This window comes from Balaenoptera acutorostrata, chromosome 3 (genome assembly GCF_949987535.1).
Source record: "Balaenoptera acutorostrata chromosome 3, mBalAcu1.1, whole genome shotgun sequence".
NCBI lineage: Eukaryota > Metazoa > Chordata > Mammalia > Artiodactyla > Balaenopteridae > Balaenoptera > Balaenoptera acutorostrata.
Window position 1 is genome coordinate 149,652,074 of NC_080066.1, and position 23,769 is coordinate 149,675,842.

At 44.0% G+C, this 23,769-nt stretch overlaps 1 protein-coding gene across 1 annotated transcript in view; it reads left to right on the forward strand.

Annotated features, from left to right (window-relative positions):
- TTC9 (tetratricopeptide repeat domain 9) overlaps positions 1–10,656 on the forward strand; it is a 30,397-nt gene extending 19,741 nt beyond the window's left edge. The window contains exons 2-3 of the mRNA XM_007184558.2: positions 6,522–6,704; positions 9,055–10,656. Of these exons, the coding sequence (XP_007184620.2) occupies positions 6,522–6,704; positions 9,055–9,134 (263 nt within the window). The 3' untranslated portion in view covers positions 9,135–10,656. The remainder of the gene's footprint in view (positions 1–6,521; positions 6,705–9,054) is intronic.
- The last annotated feature ends 13,113 nt before the right edge of the window (positions 10,657–23,769 follow it).

Consider the following 23,769-nt stretch of genomic DNA (forward strand, 5'->3'; position numbering starts at 1 on the left):
CCACTGCAGTGGAAGTGCAGATTCTTAACCACTAGACCGCTAGGGAAGTCCCTACCTCAATTTTTAAAAAAAGAATCAAGATGCTAAAAAAAGAAAGAAAGACCCTCTCAATTACCTTCCAAAATATATCTGACCTATTCTTGAAAATTGGCTTTAAATTAAGCTGTAGTTTCCTGCACTGTGTGTAGGATTCAAAATGGAAATTTCCTCTGATTAACATAACACATTGCTGGGGAAACCACATTTGACCAGTGATTTCCTAAAGAACTAGCATTTATGAGAATCAGTTTTTGTGCCCAGCGCTGTGTGGGGCATATAACAAACATTAATTACCTCATTTTATCATCACAAGCGTTCCTACAAAATAGGTATTATTATCTTCATTTAACACATGAGAAGCAGGAGACCGAGGGAGATGAAGTAACCTGCCCAAGGGCCTGGGCTAGTGCGTGGCAGAGCTTGGATTCCAGCCTAGGACTGTATCTCCAGATCCAGCACTGACGTGCAGCCAGAACACCCCAGAACTGGCACAATCCCATGTGCCTATTCAGTGTGTTTAGGACCTATACCAGTTGTTAAATATCCTGAATGTCACCTCTATCCTGATCCAAGCTCTTTCCACTTGACTACTATGCCAGCACCCTTTGAAATCAATTTGAAAATGGATCAAATAATTTGGTTTGGGAAAATTTCCCCCAGGAACATAATAGCCAATTCCTGGGCCCACTTCCCAAAGAAATGACCAGCAAGGTGGTCATTAGTTTCCTAAGGCCACCATCATAAAGCGCCACAAACTGCATGGCTTAAAATAACAGAGAAACACTGTCTCATAGTTCTGGAGGTTAGGAGTCCAAGATGAAGGTGTTGGTAGGGTTGGTTCCTTCCGAGAGCTGTGAGGGAGAATCTGTTCCAGGCCTCTCTCCTAGCTTCTGGTAACCTCTGGCATTCCTTGGCTTGGTGGTGGCCATCTTCTCCCTGTGTCTCTTCACATCGTCTTTTCTGTGTGTGTCTGACTCTGTGTCCAAATTTCTCCTTTTCATACGGACACCAGTCGTACTGAATTAGGGTCCATCCTACTGACCTCATTTTGACTTGATCACCTCTGTAAAGACCCTCTCTCCATATGGGATCACATTCTGAAGTGTTGAGGATTAGGACTCCAACATACCTTTTTGGAAGGACACAATTCAACTCCTAACAGGGAGCAGCCTCATGAAGCGGGTTCCCCCTCCTCACTCCTGGCCCCAGATGGGTCTTTCCTTCCCTCCCATCCAGCCCAGGCTTCCCTCCTGTCCAGCAGGTAAGGGCAAATGGTAGTGAATCGGCTGTCAGAAGAAAACCAATGGCTACATGAACTTGGTCTTCCTCCTCCCATCCAGTTTCCTTTCATCTCATGCCAACAAGTGGCGTTTTGCCCGGGCTGTCACCATGCCCTGCATGCACCAGGAAAAACAGAAACAAAACAGGTGCCAGAGCCAGGAGAGCCTGACATGTTTTAGCCTGTGGTCTCAGTGTGGTTGCCTTGGGGAACATCAAACTTATGATTTCCTCTGTCTCTGTGTGTGAGTGCTTGGGGCTGTTTAAGTTGCTGATTCTCTTTCTCCTACTGCAGACTCCTCTGCGGAGCTAAGAAAGCCTGCCAAGCTCTTTTCATAAAATCATACCCTAACCACCCAAGGGTGGCAATGGAAGAGGAATCTCCACATGGGAGGAGTGATTGAGGATTTACCGCCCCAATTTTGTCCTCCAAATTTACCTTTCTCTTGTAAGTTGCACTGGCCACTACTGCTGCCACCATGTTAGGCTCAGGGAAGGCAGTTTCCCTTCTAGCACTCCTTTCCAAGTATGAATGGAAGCTTGTCCTAATTCTCCACAGCTTGGTTGATTCCAGGATGCAGCATTTATTCAAACTTGTCAGAAGACCCAGAGACCAGAAAGTTCATAATATTTCTCTGAAAAGAGCTTCTAGATATGGTGGTCTGGGAGCCCGGGCCCATCTCCACATGTCCACTTTGGACATGTCTCCCCACCGGGCATCTGCCGCTTAATAACTGCATCTTTGAAGCCAAATATATACTCAGAGCCGAGGCCATGGACAAGAACAAGCTCCCTTTCCAGCCAGCCCGAGGCCTGCCTTCCCAAGTCCACTGTCTCCTAAGCTGGGACTGGCCAACAGTGGCAGTGCTTACGCCCTGCAGGGAAGATCCCGCCCCAGAGCCTTGGCTTGGGAAGACCACATCCGAACATAATCCCATCTCTGTGCCAAAACAAATCTCCACATAGCAGAACTGTTTTAGACAAGCCCTTCAATCGCTGCCCCACCAGTTCTGATTGTCATCTCCAGCAGAAGATGCCTTACCAAAAGTGATAGAACAGATGTCCTTTTGAAGAGGAACCAGTGAAACAATTTCATCCTTCTATTAAGTGGTGAACATTTATATTCACAGGCTGTTAGGTGGAAACGGATGGTAGAGATTACTCAATGAAGTGTGGGCCCCTCGTTTTTGCTGAGGCCCCGAAAGGGAAAGTGATTTTCCTAATGTTGGCTAGTGGCAAAGGTGGGACGAGGATCCAGCTCTTCTGATTCCCAGCCCAGTACTCTTTAGAATGTTGATCTGTGCTGTACAGTACAGCACAGAGACTCGTATTTTAAACCTAATTTCAGATGGAGACCAGGTTGCTACAATGTGGAAGAAAACTCGTGGATCATCAGTGAATCCAAAATGGCAATCTAGGATCTCCTGGGATGACGGGCTCTAAGCACATGAGTGTAACAGCAGAGGGGACATATTTCAGGGGTTCCCTAATGCTAGTCAGTTCTGACTCCTGGGTGCCGCTTGAATGAATCCCTTTCTCCTGCCTTTCTGCCTCAGCTTGAGTCAACCGAGTCACCATCATTTTATCATCCAAATCCACTCTCGCCCTAAGAATAAAGTCCCAGATCCTCAACATGAACCAGAAGGGTCTGTGTGTCCTGGTTTCATCTTGCTTCTCTAGCTTTATTCCCTTTTACCCTTCCCTTCAGTCTCTCTGCTCCAGCTGGGCTTGGCTACTCAAACCTCCTCAAATAAGCCATAATCTCTCTTTCTTTCTATCTTTCTTCCTTTCTTCCTTCCTTCCTTTCTTCCTTCCTTCCTTCCTTTCTTTCTTTCTCTCTCTTTCTTTCTTTCCTTCCTTCCTCTTTTCTCTTTCTTTCTTTCTTTCCTTCTTCCTTCCTTCCTCCATCCTTCCCTCCCTCCCCCCCACCACATAGAAAGCTTTTTCTCCTTTCCACCTACATCAACTGTTCTCACACAAGGGTGATTCCCCCCGCCCCCCACCAGGGGACATTTGGCGATATCTGGAGACATTTTTTTGCTTGTCACAACTGGCATCTAGTGGGTAGAACACAAGGATGTTGCTAAACATCCTACAATGCACAGGACATCCCCCCCTAAAAAAAATTACCCAGCTTAAAATATTTATAGTGGGAACCTCACTGGCTGCTACCTGTGTGAGACTTGGCTCCAACAGCTGCCCCCAGAACTGAAGGGTTTCCTGTCCAAGCTTCCACGCGCCATCTCGTATCCTCTGTTCTCAGCTGAGAGCCCTCTTCCCGTCCAGCCCTCCATCCTCAGACACTTCTGTTTGCTGACCTAAGCAGTCTAGGAAATGGATCTTTGTTTCTTTTAAAAAACAGTTTTTGAATGTCTAAAACTGGGGCCTTCCAGGAAGGCCTGGAAATGGGAAAGTCCTCCCCCTCACACACCATCCCCCCACCTTGGGCAAAAGAAGGATAGCAATCGATTTCCAGGACTCATTCAGTGAAAATGTCTGGAATTCCCCTGCAGATCTGGTGTGAACTGTGAGACCTGGTTGTGGACCAGGGTTCAGACCACAGGGGAGGTGGGGCCTGGCAGGTTACAGGGTGTGGAGGCCCTATTCCCAGGCGGGAACCTCACGACAGAACCCCTCCCTGTCGGCAGAGCTGTGAAAGCACCAAGGCAAACTCCAGCAGCATCGGGGTGGAGCAGGGGGGCAGGGGGGCCTCCACCCCACAGCTGAGGGAAGAGAGGGCAGGGAGCTGGTGGCATCAGCTCGGCAGGGTGGACCCCTAGTGTGCCAGCAGGTCTGCGTGTCTCAGAGACCACAGCCACCCACGCCCATGCCCACGGGGTTAGCAGCCTGCTGCTTCTGTCGACTTGTTTGGTTTCCTGCCCTGTAGCGAGTGGAACGTGATGGGTCAATTTCCAGATCTGGGCTGATTCTCTGCCACTTCCTGGTTGTCATACCTCCAACTCAGCCTGCAAAAGGATGTTTTTTGTTTGGGGGTTTTTTGGGTTTTTTTGTCTAAAATGCCCAATGAAAGATCTGGTCTCTTAATCAGCAGTTCACGTCCCTGGGAAGTTATTTAAGGAATCAAAACAGCTGAAGTTAGACCCCTGAAGATTAAAATCAGTGACTTGCCTCTATCCCGAGGATGGTTCTTCCAATGTGGGAGGAACCTGAGTGCAAAGGAGCAGCGCATCAGCACCCTCCCACATCCCACCAGCCAGGTCTTGGCAGGAAGCAGCGGTTTGACCTCCTCAGTCTGTTTTCATTCACTTTGAAGGAGCAGACAGGTGCCCTTCCCCCACCCCACCCCACCCCCTTTTAAAAAATTCCTCCAGTGTGTTTGACACCCCTCTTTGCCTTTAGTCAACGCCTACTGAATGTTTGAGGGATGGAATGGAGACCGAGTTGCTCAGCAAGGCTGGGATTAGGGTGAGGCAAGTAAGGCCCCTAGGGCACAGTATGTAAGGAGGTGCTCACTCTCAAGGGTACAAACTTCCTCACCCTCGCCCTAGCCCTGGCCCTGTGACTGATTGCTGGTGAGAGAAAGCTTCAAGGGGGAGATGGTGTACTCAGAGATAACTGACTCTGGAATAGGAAGGAGCCCCACATAGGCACCTGCCAGCCTCAGCTTCCTCTTGCCTGGGACCCCCAGGTCTCTCATGCCCAGAGATGTGCTCTGTATAAGGCTGGTCACTAGCCCATCAGAGGCCCCTGCTCCCAGGGACTGCAGAGACAAACGTGTGGAAGAGAACTTGAGGAAAGTCAGAGGCAGTTGTCGCCACAGGATTGCAGGGGCTGCAAAGAATTATAATTACATGAAGTAACAGTGTGGGTGCTTACTATGTGCCAAGCCCTGTGTCAAATACTGTGCGGTCATTTTATATAATCCCTTCAACAGGTCAGTAAGGAACTTGGGCTCTGGAGCTGGACAGTTTTGATTTAAATCTCAGCCTTGCCTCTTTCATGTTGTGTGTCCTTGGGAAGTTACTTAAACCTCTCTGGGCCTCAGCTTCCTCATCTGTAAAATGGGAATAATAGTTGGACCTTTGTTATAGTATCCCAAAGATTCTATCAGGTGAGTCAAGTAAAGCAATGAAGCAAGCATCCGGCACAAGCGAAGCACTTGACAAATATTGGCCAAGGTTAGTATTATCATTGCCTCTTGTGGCTTGTCCCTACAGTAGCCACAATGAAAGTGTCACAAACTGACGGCTTAAACAATAGATATGTTCTGTCTCATGCTTCTGGAGGCTAGGAGTCCAAGATCAAGGTGTTGGTAGGGTTGGTTCCTTCCGAGAGCTGTGCTTCTCTCCTAGCTTCAGGTAGCCCCAGGCATTCCTTGGCTTGTAGGTGGCCGTCTTCTCCCTGTGTCTCTTCACATCATCTTTCCTGTGTGTCTGTCTTGGTGTCCAAACTTCTCATTTGTCTTAGTCTCTTTGGGCTGCTGTAACAAAAGTATTGCACACTGGGTGGCTCAAACAACAACCACTTATTTCTCATAGTTCTAGGGGCTGGGAAGTCCAAGATCAAGACACAGCAGATTCAGTGTCTGGTGAGGGCCCGCTTCCTGGTTCATAGATGGCTGTTGTCTCACTGTGTCCTCACATAGCAGAAGCGGTGAGGGAGCTCTCTGGGGTCTCTTTTATAAGAGCACTAATCCCAGTCATAAGGGCCCCACCCTCAATACCTAGTCACCTCCCAAAGACCTCACCTCCAAATACCGTCACTCTGGGGATTAGTTTTCAACATGTGAATGTTCGGGGGGACGCAAACATTCAGTCTGTTGTACCCTTTTTATAAGGACACTAGTAAGATTGGATTAGAACCCACTCTAATGACCTCTTTTTAACTTGATTACCTTTGTAAAGACCCTATTTCCAAATAAGGTCACATTCTAAAGCACTGGAGGCTAGGACTCCAACATATCTTTTGAGGGGGGCGGGGGGCACAATTCAATCCATAATACAAGGTCAAGTAACTTGCTCAAGGTCAAGTAACTTGCTCAAGGTCACACAGCTTGTTGAAGATGAAACTGGATCCTAGAACCCAGAATTATTTGATGACAAACTCCATGGCATAAACCCCACCGTAAAGCCCCAGCACTCGTAAATCTTCTCTGGTCAGAGAGGAAAAACCAAAGAGAGACATTCAGAGGCTGCTGCTGCTGTGTTGATGGCACTTTCCCTTCTTTCTCCCTTCCTCTGTAGCCTGCCTGCTGCAGGCTGAGCTGGTGAACTATGAACGAGTCAAAGAGTACTGCCTCAAAGTCCTGAAGAAAGAAGGGGAGAATTTCAAGGCCCTTTACCGGTCCGGTGTGGCCTTCTACCACCTTGGAGACTATGACAAAGCACTCTACTACCTGAAAGAAGCAAGGACCCGACAGCCAACAGGTAAGGCAGCAATTGCTGTTTCCTTACCACCAGCCCCCTGGGGCAGCTCCCAGGCCGCCTCATTGCCATGGTCAGATTTCCTGGCTGGCAGGGCCAGGCAGGGAGGGAAATGGCAAATGAGGGGTCAGGTGTGTGCTAGGTCCTGGAACAAGGAGAACACATAGTCCATGCCTTTGCCTGGGGTCTGGGTTCCAGGGAGCTTGGGCATCTCTTCTTTTCAAATAGAATATGGAATTCTTCATTTTTCCAACCCAGAATCCAGCCCTCTTTACTTATTCAATGAGTACATATTGCATTCTTACTATGTGCCAAGATTTGTGTTGGGTGCCAAGGATGTAGATAAGAAGACGTGGTCCCCACTTGTGAGGAGCTCACCTTCTGGTTGATGAGACAGAATACAAATGGATAATCTGGGAGCTAAGCCCAGCATCTTCCAGGAAGCGTGCTCCAGCTCCTGCAGTCAGACCCCCGTCCTTAGAGCAGGCATTATCTGTACCATTCGCTTAAATCACATCCACTAGCCCCGCCATTCATTCACGCCACAGATATATATTGAGCAGGTACAATGGGCCAGGAACTCTTCTAGGTGCTGGTTAAATAGCAGGGAACAAAAAAAAGTTGCTACCTTCAAGGAGTTTATGTTATAATGGAAGAAAACGGACAGTAAACAGACAGACAAACTGATAACGTAATATTTAGTAGTAGTAAGTGCTATGAAGGAAATAAAGCAGAGTCAAAGGGTCAAGATTAAAGGGGGTGGTATTTCAGACCAGGTGGTCAGGAACACCCTCTCTGAGGAGGTATCATTTATTTATTTATTTTTTAAATTTATTTATTTATTTATTTATTTTTGGCTGAGTTGGGTCTTCGTTGCTGCACGGGGGGCTTTCTCTAGTTGCAGTGAGCGGGAGCTACTCTTCGCTGCAGTGCGCGGGCTTCTCACTGAGGTGGTTTCTCTTGTGGAGCATGGGCTCTAGGCGCGTGGGCTTCAGTAGTTGCCGCTTGCAGGCTCCGTAGTTGTGGCTCGCGGGCTTAGTTGCTCCGCGGCATGTGGGATCTTTGCGGACCAGGGATCAAACCCGTATCCCCTGCATTGGCAGGCGGATTCTCAACCACTGTGCCACCAGGGAACCCCTGAGGAGGTATCATTTAAACCATGACTTTGACTTGCTGTTGCCATGGTCGTTCATATGGCTGATTTTTTTTTAATGCAATTCTCCTTCCAAGGAGTTTTGTTAGGATGAATTTGCAAATACCCAATATACTTTTTCTCTTTATTTTTTTAAAGAACACTAATAGCTTTATTTTTATGTGTTGCTGATTTGTTTTCTGTATATAAATCGTGTTCCCCCAACTCTACTCTAAGCCACTTGAGGACCAAGAATGGGACTCATTCAACAGAATTTTCTTGAGTACCTGCCATATGCCAGTACTGTTCTGGATGCCCTGGCAGGCATTTTGGAATATTATACAGCATTCATTTCTACTTCTGGAAGTAAACATCTCAGGCAGCCTAATTCATATTTTGGTGTGTGCAGGGCTGAACAGTTGTTCTATGTCCTTCCGCACTCACTAAGTTAAGGGCTGGAACTGGGGCGAAATTCCCCAGTTTGTGGTGAAGTGGCTGCCTAACCTTACTTGTAAGAACAAAATAAGACAATGAAGCAAATTTCTTCCAAACTCTCCAACTAAAAAACATTACAATCAACTCATATTTATTGGTCATTTGGATTAAGCCCTTTTAGACATATCTATTTTGGTCCTGACTGCAATTTTATGAGGAAGATATTATGATCCCCAGGAGAAGCAGCCTTTGGATTCAGATGCAGCAACTATGTGTGTCTCCTTGGGCATCTGACTTAATCTCTCTGGGGCCCAGTTTTAACTTTGGTCACAGTGAGGATGATGAAACATACCTTCCAGGGTTATAATGAGGGTTCAGTGAGACAATGAAGGTTAAAAACACGGCATAAAGTAGGCACTCAGAAATGGAGGTTGTTTCTTGCAGACGAGACAAGAGGCTCAGAGAAACTTCTAAGTTGCCTGAGGTTAAACTCCAACTAACTGTGCTGACTCAGGACCACTGGGGTTTGCTGCTCCATAGGAATAAGGGGAGAAAGTCCCCTGCCTCTCCTCTCCTTGGCGTCTGTCCTCTGGGTCACAGGGACCTGTCCGCGTGGAGCAGTGAAGGAGGGGAACCACGTTCTGGATGCCCTCTCAGCCATGCTGGACCTTGGCTGAGTGAGTCTGGCTTGTCCATGGTCTGCAGATACAGCTTTGGTCTGATTCTCCGTAGACCCAAGAGTTCCCCTCACCAGCTGTTCCCTAAGGTGTGTTTCTCTCCTCACAGACACCAACGTGATTCGATATATCCAGCTGACGGAGATGAAGCTCAGCCGATGCTCCCAGAGAGAGAAGGAAGCCATGTAACGAGAACACCTTTCTAAAGCCGAGCCTGACCCGCGGCATCCAGGCACCCCCTGGTGGAGAGCCCTTCCGAGGCTTCTGTTCCTTTCTCCCCACTTCCTCCTCCTATTGCCCCTCAACTCTTTGTCTACTCGCAGTGTGAAAAGAAGGAGACGGGCAGATTTGGAATCTGGTGGGTTGCCCTGACAAGGGACATCGTCTTTCCAGTAGGGCAGCCGCTGGGAGAGACCTAACTTCAGCGGGAACAGCTGGAGAGGACTGTCACAGGTGGGGAACGCCATTGCAGCTTTGACTTGGGCCAGTGCTTCTGGCAGAGGCAGAGCCTGGCAGGTGCACCATCCCAAAGGCGTCAGGCACGGAGCCCACGGGCTGGACCCCTCCACAGCTTCCTGACAGACTGCAGCATCTCAAGGCAACTGTGACAAATCCAGGGATGCGACAGACACCAGAAGCGTTGGTTAAGCCAACAGAGTCTGAGAATCTGTACACTGGATTTCTGCACACACACCCGCTCCCCACCCACAAGAACCTCAGGCCCTGCCTCCCTCCCTCACGCGTTGTCTTGGTTTGTGCTTTCTCCTCTCCCACTTGGGGATCTGAGACTCTGCCAGGATTCACATGCCATCGAAGCCCACTCTCAGTGCCCTCTGGTGACCACACATACCATTCTCCCAGACTCCCAGCCAGCAGGCAGCTGTGACAGCAGAAGGGCAGGGTAGAGTGGGCCAGGGGCTGACCACATAGGGATGGGGGGAGGGAGAGATGATATCTAGGGGAAAGAGCATTGTATAGACTGGGAGACTGAACTGCGGACGAATTAAGTGTAAATAAAAATAAATTAACAGGCAGCAGTTCCTGTCATTTCTGTTGAAAGCGGCCCACTCCCTCACTTTTACTCCCTCCCGCAACCCTCAATCAGAGCTGCTGGCAGCCAGGTAGGATGGGGCTTCCCCCAAAGCAATGCGCCATTTGTTCAGTGGTGTACAATGCTGGCTGCGCCTTTGTGCTTCTAGAGTAGGCTGGGACTGTGGAGACTGCCCAGGGATTTGGCTATGTGGGAACTCGTAGCCTCTTTTTTGATGAAATTACCTGGACTCAATATCTAGCACATAGAATGTGTTCAACAAATATTTGTTGAATGACTAAATGATGCCTGCAGACTGGCTCTCCTGCCTTAAACTAATTTTATCCCAGCCTAGTCTCCTGATACCTGTGCCCTTTTTGCGATGCCATGTTGCTTCAGTCAGATAAGAGACATTTACTGAGGGCTTCTTGTTTGCCTGTCATTGTGCAGTTTGCCCTGGGACATAGGATGTAGTCCCAGTCTTCAAGGAGTTGGAAGAGTTGAGAAATAGTCATAGGAGATTATTACCAATGATACCTTTAATTTATATGATGCTTTAAAATTTTCAGAGCACTTTCATGTATTTTTTGTGTGATCCGTGAGACAATATTGTACAAATTAAAATATATACAGATGCAATAATATTAATAGTGAGCATTTATTAAATGCACTATCCTCAGATCTTTACATGTATAATCTCATTTCTTTCGTGCAATTACCCTACTATTCCCATTTGATGGATAAGAAAACTGAAAAAGAGAAAACTAGCCCAATGTTGCATGGCCGTTAAGTGGCATAGCCGGGATTTGAACCGAGTCTGTCTGACTCCAGAGCTTCAGCTGTTAACGACTCTGTAGTTAGTTGCTGCCCTAAAAAGTATAATATTGGGTAGTTACAACCATTCAAAAGCAGGACAGTATGTGTGACAAACCTTGACTACGTCAATGATGGTACGTGGGCTGCCTTTCGTATTTAGCCCAAGGTGAAAAATTGTCCCTAACACTTGACTCCCTAGTGGCGGAAAAGGCAGCTGAGACGCAGCAGTTATTTCTGTGTATTGTTTATTCTCCTTGCTGATGGGCCAGCATGTATCCAAACAATCCACCTAGCATGCCTCACCCCATCCCCAGCTTTGGGGAAGAGTCACAATTATAGGTAGAGATTGAAACGAAACACAAAGTTAATTCTGGGTTATTTATTTAATCAGAGGCTCCAACACTGCAGGATCCAATCACTTCTGAGGGGCCCAGAAGCCAGCAGCACAGGTTATGTTCAAATAGCTCCTCAAAGGCTTCCAACGGGGGCTGCAAGAAGGTGCTAGAAATATCCAGGGGCCCCCAGTTGGTTGCCTATAGCTCACCCTCTGGAGAAGGGAAAAAGGGAAAAAAGCTGTTACTGCTGCCACATTCTCCCCCACCCCTACCATGTCCTTCTCTCTGCCCTCTTCCTCCAAAATGGTTTCACATGACCCCAACTCAAAACCACCCTGCAGCACACATAGTACAGGCAAACGTGCAAAACTCCCCTCTTCCTGAGGCTCCAGCCCAGGAAGTCTGTGAGTTGGCAGACTGCTTGTTAGGATCTGAAGGATGGAGATGAGGTCAGAGGTGGCGTGCAGAGCCAATTCAAACTGGCAGGGTCTTCCTTTGGTCTTCGTGCCATGAAGAAGGACTCAGGGTAACTATTCCCAACGTGGAGCAGGAGAGGGGTCTTGCCTCACCGAGTGAGTTGGGGCAGGGCTGGACAGATGGGGATGAGAAGATTGTTGCCATCCTTCCAAAGAAAAAGGTTGAAAACCAGAACTAGGTGAGGACAACCTCATGGGACTTCATAGAACAAGCGACCAGGCCTTCTGCTTGTCTGGTAACGTAGGTACGCGTGCTGGGAACTCCATTCACTGTGACCCAAAGTTAAATGATCCCAAAGAAAAAAGCTGCCTGGGACTTGTTTCAGATGGTGGGACTGAACTTCCTGTGCGTTTGTCCAGAGACTTCAGAGAGCTGGTAGGCAACATCAGGTCTGTTCCTCTTAACAAACCATCAGCTTCCTTCTCCTCAACCTTCCCCCAAACAGGGACTGTTATTTAATTATACGTTTTGTTTGCAGATGTCACTGCTGAGCTATACTTGGAGCGCTCATCCTGGATCTGACCTGCTTTGCCATCTCCTGCTTGGACTTTTGTGATAGACTCTTTGGGGGAAAAAAATTATACTTTTATTGTAATTATTATGAAAGCCTCACATGTGTATTGTAGAAATATTAGGGAAAAAAAGAGAAATTCCGCCCCATAATCCTACTACCAGAGATAGGTATCGTTATCCTTTTGGATGTATCTTTTGGTTGTTTTTGGTATAAATGTACACATGCACATGCATTTTTTTAAACAAAGATTGGATCATACTGTACATACTCTTTAATAACTTACTTTTCAAAATGTGTATTTATATTGTAGAATATGTAATGCATACACAGGCACAAAATTCAAGAAGTACAAAAAGATCTGGAGTCAGAAGTAAATATCTTTCCTGCCCTGTCTGCCAGCCTCTAGTTTCTCTCCAGCTACTTGTATATCCTTTCAGAGACAGTTACGCATTTTCAAATGTGTGTATCTATTTTGTCACAAATGGTAGCACATGGGACACACTTTTTGCACCTTGTGCTACTTCACCCACTATATCACGGACGTAACATTTTTTGCTCGTCTCCCAAACTGTTTCAACAGCATCTTCATTATGTGGGTGGACCCTCATTTGGTAACCAATCTTCCAATAGTGATTATCTCATTCGTTCCCAATCTTTATTGTAAATAATATTGCAACAGACATTCTTGTAGCTAAATTTTGCACATATCTAGGACTATTTCCTTAGGATAAAATCTGAGAAGGATATCGTTTGGCTATCTTTAAGAATTTTGATATATTTTACCAACTGCCCTCCAGAGAGTTTGTACCAAAGCACTCTTCTATTTGCAGGCTTGAGAGTGCCCTGTCCCCTGCACCCTCACTACGGGTGGCTCTTATCACTTACCAAATCTTTACCAATATGATAGGAAAATAATAGTATATCAATGTTATAGGAACTCACAATTCTTTATTAGTGAATAGCATCTTCATATGCTTATTGACCATTTGTACCTCCTTCTTTGTGATTTTTCTATTTATTTGATATTGGTATGTTTATCTTTATCATCAATATGTAATTTTATTAAGAGTATTATCTTTGGCAAGAAACATTGCCAAATATGCTTTCCAAGTGCTTTGCTTTCAAATTTTGTTTATGGTGCTTTTTGACATACATAAATTCTTAATTCTGCAATTAATTTGTTCCTCTGTTGCCAGCTTCTTCTGCCTACGGTTCACCCTCTCATTTCTATCAGAGTGGCCCATCTAAAACACAATCTGATTATGTCACTCCACAGCTTAGAAATCTTTAGTGGCTCCTCATCACTTTTAGAATAAAGGCCAAACTCAGCATAACACACAAGGTCTTTCATGTGATTTCTCCCACTGACACCTTCTGGTCCTCTTCCCAAGGTTCCCTACATTCTACTACTGCATAGCTTCTTGTGATTCCCCGAACCCATTGTTCTTGGGTCTCTGGGCCTTTCCATGCTGTTCCCTCTGCCTGATTGGCTATGCCTCACCCCTCCAATCCACTCTTTGCCATGCTAACTCCTATAGGACTTGTTCAAGTCATCACTGCTTGAAAGCCTTCCTTGACCCCTTAGTCTGCATTCCAAACAACATGAGTCTACCTCTGCCTAGCATTTGCTACAAATAGGAATCAGAACTTCCTATTTCTATTTGTCTGGCCCACTATCTGGATGTTCCTCAAGGCAGACACTGTGGTTTATTCATCTTTGCAGCTAGAATGCCTAGTACAATGCCTGGCACATACTAAGTGGCCAATAAACGTTGAGCATTGAACCTGGAATGAATGATGGATTCGGTGGCAAATGTTACTTGAAGTTAAGTGCAGGGCTGGACTGGATCTGGGCTTCTGAGGACTGAAGAAATCCTAGGAGACTTGGGTTAGAAGAGAAGCTACGTGCTCCAGTGCTGTGCTTTCCAAAACATCAGAATCACTTGAAACAGCTCTTTAAAAATACATAATCTCAGGCTGTGCCTTAGATCCACTGAATCATGGGGATGATGCTTAAGATACTGTAGTTTTTTAATGTGCTGAAAAGTTTCCGCTGACCAGCCAGGTTAAGGAGCCACTGCTGAGGTAGACCAGCAGACAATCAGAACACGCAGCTCCACTATTTCAAATCCTGTGATCTTTCGGCGTGGATAGATGGAGCTTTGTTTGAATACCAGCTTTGACGTCTACTAGCTGTGTGACCTTGGGGCAGTTGCTTGACTTTTCTGATCCTCATTTTCCTCACCTATACATGGCATAATGTCATATTTCTTAAAAGGCTGTTGGGAGGATTAAGAAGTACCTGTCTCCTAGCTCAGTACTTGGCACAGAGTAAGCATGGAATAAACATTCATTTCTTCTTCCCACCCTCCTCAGCCTCAGTTTCCTCATTTATAGTGTGGCTACTGATACCTGTATGTTTATCTTCTGTATTTCCCTACACTGCTCTCTAGAAGAAAGTGAACTTCCAGCAGGCCCCTGGGTTACTCTCTGATCAAATAGAACGAGTATATATACTTGGGGGTTAGGGGAGCAGAGGAAGCCCCATACTCCATCGCATGCCTTCTCCAAGCATATCAGGCTCCACAGCAATCGGTTGGAATTATTCTGATGGTTTTCAGAACCAGGTGTTTCCTAGTCGCACCCAAAGATCAACACAGTTTTCTTGCTGCACTTGCTCCCAGAGGCTAGCGGCTTCTGCGCTGCAAGGAGAAGGCAATTGTCAGGGAAGAGGATAGCCATCGCCCACTCTCCTTCCAACGCCATGGTATCCACATCCTGTGCCTCAGAGCAGGAAAGACAAAACTGGCTGCAAGGCCAAAATAGCTGATCTGCAGCTGCTTAGATTAAGGTGCCCTTGCTTCCCACTCCCAATGCCTGCACTTTCTCTTCCCGCCAGCCCAGAGCGGGTAGCACAGGCAGGGAAAATGCATTCAGTCCATCAGGCATGACAGAGTTCAAATTACCAAGTCAGCATGAAAAGTTCCCCTCTAAATGGACTGAAATTGGATTCTGTAAAAAACCACACTCAGTGAGGCCCTTGGCTATTCATATTTGCTAAGACATGGAGAAGGGGGAGAAGGCAGAGGCCCCTGCAAAATGTTGGGAATCTCAGCTGTTCTGTTGAATTGCCTGTCTGGAAGTAAGCCAACAATTGAAAGCCAGATTTGCCCTGTCTTCAACATCTCACAGGATATTAGGGCTGGAAAGAATCTTAAAGCTCAATAGTTCAACCTCTCAACTTACAGATGAGGGATCAAGTCCAGAGAAGATAAGTGACTTCTTCAAGGTCACACAGCTAATAAGTAACAAAGCCAGAGCTAGAACTCACATTAGTTTTCACATCAGTTTTCTAACGACAAAATTAAATTCTACCCACTGAACCAAAATACACTTACAAAGCATCTTTCTTTTTTTAATGTAATGCTGCGACATTACTCTCTTCTAAAGAAAGAAGGAACATAATACTCATGCACTCATTGCCTCACTCAATATTTAGCATTCCCATCACTTCATTGTAGGTGGTTAACGAGGTATTGTCTCTGCTTGAGAAACTCACAGTCCATAGGGAAGAAGGAAAAGTAAACAGGCAACTTCAAATCTGTGTAATAAATATTACGGAAAACACCAAGGGCACACCAAGAAGGGGCATCTATAGCAATCCTGAAGGATCAAGGAAGATTTTCCCAAGGGAGTGTCAATTAGAGTAGCAGAAGTGGTGAGAGAGGGGTCAACTTCAGACCAGGGTCAATGGCAAAGCTCTGTTACTCCCTTTCCTGGATACCATATGAAAGGGTTTGAGGCCATCAGCATGAGCTGTCTTTTCTTACCCTTTCCCTGTTTTCTCATGCCTGGGCTCAGGCAATGGCAATGTCACTTTACTACCCTTATAGGCCCAAGGGCTGAGAAGTCACAGAAAACTCTGCAGACTCTATCTGATTAAATCCCCTCTGTGCAGACTAGGGACAAGTACACCTGTTATCTCTGAGTGCAATCAGAAGCTCTTCACGACTTGTGATTTCCATAATAGGTGAAAATTCTACACTTGGTTTCACAAATGTAGCTCCAGAGCCATCATGGCATGCATGCCTTTGATATGTTCCATTGTTTTATGTTCCTTTTTTCCTCTAATCTCAGCCTCTTTATTCTAGAACAGCACTGTCCATAAGAAATATAATGTGAGCCACCTGTCTAATTTTAAATTTTCTAGTAGCCAACCTTAAAAAAGTAAAAATAAACAGAGAAAATTACTTTTAGTAATATTTTCTAAACAAAAATAAAATTAAGAAAACAATCAAAAAATTAAATCATCAGGAATAAATTTAGCAAAAGCGCAAAATTTATACTCTGAAGACTACAAAACATTGTTGAATAAAATTAAAGAAGACCTAAATAAATGGAAAGACTTTCCATATTCATGAATTGAAAGTCTTAAGATTGTTAAGACAGTAATACTTTCCGGGTCTTACCTGATGGTCCAGTGGTTAAGACTCCACACTTCTACTGCAGGGGGCAGGGGTTCGAACACTGGTTGGGGAAAATCATGCATGCCTCGTGACGTGGCTAAAAAAAAAAAAAGAAGATACTAATACTTTCCAAGTTGATCTATGGATTCAACACAATCTCTATTAATATCCCAACTGATTTCTTTGCAGAAATTGACAAACTGATCCTAGACTTCATATGGAAATTCAAGAAACCCAGAATATCCAAAATAATCTTTAAAAGGAAGAGCAAAGTTGGATGACCCACACTTCTTGATTTCAAAATTTACTACAAAGCTACAGTAATTAAGACAGTGTGATACTGGCATATAGCTCAATGGAATAGAAATAATAGTCCAGAAATAAACCCTCTCACTTGTGGTAAATTCATGTTCGACAAGGGTGCTAAGACAATTCAATGGGGGAAGAAGAGTCTTTTCCACAAACAGTGCTGGGACACCTGGATAACCATATGCCAAAGAATGAAGTTGGACTGCTACTTCACATCATATACAAAATATTTACTCAAAATGGATTGAAAATCTAAATCTAAGAACTAAAACTACAGAACTCTTAAGAAAAGAACTTTGGTGTAAATCTTTATGATCTTGGATTAGGTGATGATTTCCTGGGTATGACACCAAAAGCACCAGCAACAAAAGTAAAAATAGATAAACTGGACTTTTTATCTATTAAAATTAAAAACTTCTGTGCTTCAGAGGACACCATCAGGAAAGCAAAATGACAATCTACAGAATGGGAGAAATTTTTGCAATCATGTATCTGATAAGATAATTGTAGCTAGAATATATAAAGAACTATTAAACCCTATAATAAAAAGACAATGGGCAAAAGCATCTGAATAGACATTTCTCCAAAGAAGGTATACAAATAGCCACTAAACACGTTAACAAATGCTCAACACATCATTAGCTACTAGAGAAATGCAAATCAAAAGTACAGTGAGACAGCCCTTCATACACAGTAGGGTGACTATCATCAAAAGACATAACAAGTGTCCCGATGCAGAGAATTGGAATCCTTATACACTGCTTGTAGTAATATAATGTGGTACAGCTGCTGTGGAAAACAGTTTAGCAGTTCCTCAAATGGTTAAACATAAAGTTACTGTATAACCCAGCAATTCAGCTCCTAGGTATATACCTAAGAGAACTGAATACATATGTCCACACAAAAACTTGCACACTAATATTCGTAGCAGTATTATTCATAAAAGCTAAAAAGTGAGAAAAATCCAGATGTTCACCAACTGATGAATGGATAAATAATATGTGACATATCTGTACAATGGAATGAAATTAAGTAGTGATACATTGTACAACATGGGTGAACCTTGAAAACATTAAGTGAAAGCAGCTAGTCCCTAAATACCACATATGTATGATTCAATTTTTATGAAATTTCCAGAATAAGCAAATACTAGAGGCAGAGAGCAGATTAGTGGTTGCCCAGAGCTGGAGATTTGGGCGTGGTGGTGGGAGGATTGGGGGGTGATGCCTAAGTGGTGCAGGGTTTCTTGTTGAAATGTAATGAAAATGTCCTAAGATTGATCATGGTGATGGATGCACAACTCTGTGAATATACCGAAAGCCATTGTCAAGTACATTGTTTTTTTGGCTGCGCTGCCTGTTTGTGGGATCTTAGTTCCCCCACCTGGGATTCAACCTGGACCCCCAGCAGTGAAAGCGCCAAGTCTGAACCACTGGACCCCCAGGGAATTCCCTCAAGTACATTTTAAATGATTGAATTTTATCCCAATAAAACTGTTAAAATAATGTATTATATTTAGCCCAATATATCTAAAATATTACCATTACAGCATATAATCAATATAGAAATTATTAATGATGTGTTTACATTCTTTTTTCATAATCCAGTGTGTAATTTACACTGACAGCACATCTCCATTTGAACTAGTCACATGTTAATTGCTCAATAGTCATGCGTGGCTAGCGGCTACTGTATTGGACAGCAAAGTTCTAGAGCTTCAAGGACCGTCCTATGAGTACTAAACAATAACCAGGGGCCTACCTGGTTATTTTAATATTGCTCTTTCATGGAGTTTCCATGTTCCCCAACTCTAGACCCTTCCATAGCTGCTGCCACTGAACCAAGGCAGAGGGGCAAGGATTGCAACATTGTAGGAGAGAGGGCAGCAGGGGAGAAGAGAGCTCAATCATCTGCTCCCTGGGCCTCTACTTCTGACCCCACTCTGGCTCACACACCTTTTGTAATGTGAGCCAGAGTTCAACTTCAGACTTTAACACTTATTTGTTGTGTGTCTCATTTCTGAAACTAAGGAGAATAACAGTACCATTCTCAAAGATTTACTGTGAAGATTAAATGCAATAATGGGTGTAAACTGCTTTGGATGGCGTCTGGTACCAAGTAAGCATTCTTTAGCATTAGCTAATTATTTAATGATAATAATAATAATAGTAATAAGATGAGAAGGAGGAAGAAGAAGGAGCAGAGGAATTTTTTTAAACAGAATATAATATATAATTATATACATTATATATGCATATTATATATAAATATATAATATAATGTAGTATATTTCTTATCCATTCAACCTTATCCGCATCTTTGTCATCCGTTCATCCATTGATGGACACTTAGGTTGTTTGCATACCTTGGCTATTGTAAATATGTTGCAATGAACGAGCAGAGGAATATTATCATTCCTAATGTCTCTAGGTTTTAGCAGAGCGCCTGGCATATAATAGATACTCAGGAAACCATAGCTTTCCACCCTGGAAGCTTATGACATCCCCAACAGTTGGTTCTCTAGTCTCTGCGTGAATGCTTCCAGGGAGTTTCATATCAAATAGAGCCCATTCCATTTTTAGGTAGTTCTACTTGTTGAAATCCACCATCTTATATTGGACTGGAACTTATAAAATGCACAGATCTCAAGTCTTACCAAGTATGCAAACTGATAAGTCCTAATAATGAATACTCCCCTGCAACCAACACAACAAGCATAATATAGAACATTGCTGTCACCCTAGAAAGTTCTCTCATGCCCCTTTCCAGTTAATCTCCTCCCAGAAACCCTAGAAGTAACCACTATTCCAATTTCTAGCCCCATAGACTGGTCTTGCAAAAATAAAAATTGTTTTTAAAGTTCATGTAAATGGAATAATACAGTATTGTCACATTGTATTTTTATCTCAATGCACCATTTTATTCCTATTACATTTAATCATATTGATTTCAGTCATCCCTTACAGCTTGTTGTGAGCATTTTCATCTTGATCCCATCACCCATATCTGCTGATTTCTCCAACTTGGTGCCATCTACAGATTTGATAATAATTCTTTCTTGTCCTTCACCCAACAGGAAACAAGAACAAAGATGGAGTCCAGCAGTACATGACTAGAAATCTCCCCTAATTTGAAAGCTTAGGAGATGAGAAGCATTGTGGAAGTGCTGCCAGAATGGGGGCATGTGGAGAAGCTCCATGTTGATGGAGAAGACTGAGTTCTGCCTGGATTCATGGAAAGAGGGCAGTGGTGACATGGCTTCCTGCTCGGGAGAGGGCAGGGCTGCAGAGGAAGGGCTGAGACTCACATGCATAGAAATGAGTGCTGAGCTGGAGGGAGGAAAAGAGCTTGGGGCGGGGGGTATGGAGAACCGAGGACCTATCACTCACCCATAGTTAGAGGGCCACGAAAGTTTCCAAGATCATCTCAGAAGTCCTGAGCTAAGGTGATTGTTTGGTCTGGTTTTATGTTTGGTTTTACTTGTATTGATAAGTCCCAAATGGAGTCTGGCAGCTTATAAGAAAAATTGTTTTCCTGGATTTAGAATCTACTGAAATTGTTAAAACCATGGAGCGCTCTTAGTCTCTCCCCAGCTTCAAATCAGTGAGGCTTTGGGTACCCGCTGAGTGCAGGCTGGAAGGTGGAGCTGCGGGAAAGGATGTTTGGGACTTGTTGGTTCTTTTCATCTTTCAGTCAGGGGATAATTCTGGTAAAGTAAAGCCCACCTTATCAAGATGTTCTTTAAACTTTTACTTTTTGATTACTTTTGATTCAGCATCATAGGGGCTTCTGTTTCTTTGACACACATGTGAACTGAGAAATGTAGATAAGTGCATGACCTATGACAAAGGAAACTTGAACCTCCATCTGCCACCATTGGCTTTGGCACCTTGAACGTGTGGCAGGCCTCATTGACCTTATCCTCATCTATAAATGGGTGAAGGTGAGTCAGAATCCTGTCTGGGTATCAGAAGCACCCAGCCAGCATTTAGAAAATACAGATGTGGGGTCCTGGAAACTGCATTTTTTTAGAAGCTAAAATTCTGATAGTGGTTCATAGAGTCATATTTGGGAATCACTGAACTACTGAGGTCTCTGACAGTTCTAATAGTCTATAAATATGTGGTAGGAGATCCTAGCTGACACCAAACAGAATTGGTCCTTTCTGGTCCATGTATTTATTTCGTTTATCTGCATGAATCAATATACCTATTGGTCAAAGTTGAGAAAATGCTTTTTTTTTTCTTCCAGAGATTTAGAGAAGATGGAGAGATAGACATAAAGACAGTAGGGATGGAGTGTCTGACCATCAGGTATGGTTATAAGTTCATGGTAGACTGACATTTGATGGAAACTTCTATGATGAGGAAATGAGGAGATTAAAAAGGTATGCCAGGGGAGTTCCCTACTGGCCTAGAGGTTAGGTTTTCACTGCTGTGGGCCAGGTTCAGTCTCTGGTCGGGGGAACATAATTCAGCATAAGCAAGGTACTGACACCTTATCCCCAGTGGACTGAACTGTGAAACCTTTGAGCATGAGGTTACTTAGGCCTCTTAGGTACCATCAGAGACGTCATTGAACTTGTAGAAGAATTAAATTCTTTCACTTCCTCCATTCTCCTTCTGCTCCTTGCAACCACAGCTACCTTTTAAGCCACTAAGTCCCACTTTCCTAGCCTGGGTCTAATCTTACACCTGCCCAGGTTTGCACCAGTTTCTAGTTAAAAGAACCCAAGGTCTTAGCTGAAGTGTGTTCTGAGATCCAGAAAAGGGAACGGTAAAACAGAAGAGGAAAGGGAGCTGAGAGAAGCTAAAACTCTCTTTGCCAATCATGTTGCTCACTTTGCAGTTGAGAGACTGAGGCGCAGAGCACTCACGCACAGCAAGAGCATTGCTAGCCTGGTCTTCAGTCTTTCTGGGATCCACTGCACAGAGACCTCAAAGTCTCTCTTTAGGTCTGCTGGAGGTTGCTTAAACTGATTTCCTGCATCCCCTGGCAGGTGGCAATAGGGGAATTTTGAATAAGACTATTAATAGAAGGTATGCATTAGGGAATGTCTAGTGAATCCACTAATAGAAGAATTATGTCTGGTGATTTTTTTTAAAAAATCTCATACTGAATACTGCTGATGTTAAACTCTGCATATATGCCAAGGCCAAGAGTGTTTGATATGGCAAAGGCGTATTGGTGATGTGGTTCCCTCTTGCTACTGGTCTATATACGAAGACTTCATTCAACAATGAGCTCACGGGCTTCCCTGGTGGCGCAGTGGTTGAGAATCTGCCTGCTAATGCAGGGGACACGGGTTCGAGCCCTGGTCTGGGAAGATCCCACATGCTGCGGAGCAACTGGGCCCGTGAGCCACAACTACTGAGCCTGCGCATCTGGAGCTTGTGCTCCGCAACAAGAGAGGCCGCGACAGTGAGAGGCCCGTGCACCGCGATGAAGAGTGGCCCCCGCTTGCCGCAACTAGAGAAAGCCCTTGCACAGAAACGAAGACCCAACACAGCCAAAAATAAATAAATTAATTAATAAATAATAAAAATAAAGGAATTCCTTTAAAAAAAAAAAAAAGATGAGCTCACTAAAGTATAAAGTCAATTTCAATATAGGATGTAATCCAGTTCTTAGCATACCTGATGGCATTACATCCTGGCTTAGAGTTTAAAAATCGTAGTAGTTCACACATCCCCCATGGAGAACCTGGGACCTAGATGGGTGAACAGCAGTGCTTCTCAAGCTTTGATGTGCCCAAGAATCACCTGGAGAGCTAGTTAAAATGCAGATAAACTACTGAATGGGAGAAAATATCTGCAAATGATATGACTGTTAAGGGGTTAATATCCAAAATTTATAAACCGCTCATACAACTCAATATTGGAAAAAGAAAACAAAGAACACAATTTTTTAAATGGGCAGAAGACCTGAATAGACATTTCTCCAAAGAAGACATACAGGTAGCCAACAGGCTTATGAAAAGATGCTCAGCATCGCTAATCATCAGAGAAATGCAAAGCAAAACCGCAATGAGATATCAACTCACACTTGTCAAAATGGCTATTATCAAGAAGTCTACAAATAACAAATGCTGGTGAGGATGTAGTGAAAAGGGAACTTTAGTACACTGTTGGTGGGATTGTAAATTGGTGCAGCTGCTGTGGAAAACAGTATGGAGGTTCCTCAAAAAATTAAAAATAGAAGTACCATATGACCAGCAATCCTACTCCTGGGTATACATCCGAAGAAAACGAAAACACTAATTTGAAAAGATACATGCATATGTTCATAGCAGCATTATTTACAATAGCCAAGATATGGAAGTAACCTAAGTGTCCATCAACAGATGAATGGATAAAGAAGATGTGGTATATATACACAATGGAATATTACCATAAAAAGAATGAAATTCTGCCATTTGCAACGACATGGATGGGCCTAAAGACTATTATGCTTAGTGAAATAATTCACACAAAGACAAATACTCTACATTATCACTTATATGTGGAATCTAAAAAATAAAACAAATGAATGTGTATAACAAAACAGAAACAGACTCACAGATATAAAAAGACAAACTAGTGATTACCAGTGGGGAGAAGTTCAGGGGAGGGGCAAGAGAGGGGTATGGGACTAAGAGACACAAACTGCTATGTATAAAATAAATAAGCAACAAGGATATACTGTACAGGACAGGGAAATATAGCCATTATTTTGTAATAACTTTACATGAAGTATTATCTATAAAAATATTGAATCACTATGCTGTACAGCTGAAATTAATGTAAAATGGTAAGTCAACTATACCTCAATAAAAAAAAAATGCAGATTAGGATTCAGTAGGTCTGGAGGGAGGCCCAAGATTCTGCCTTTCTAACAA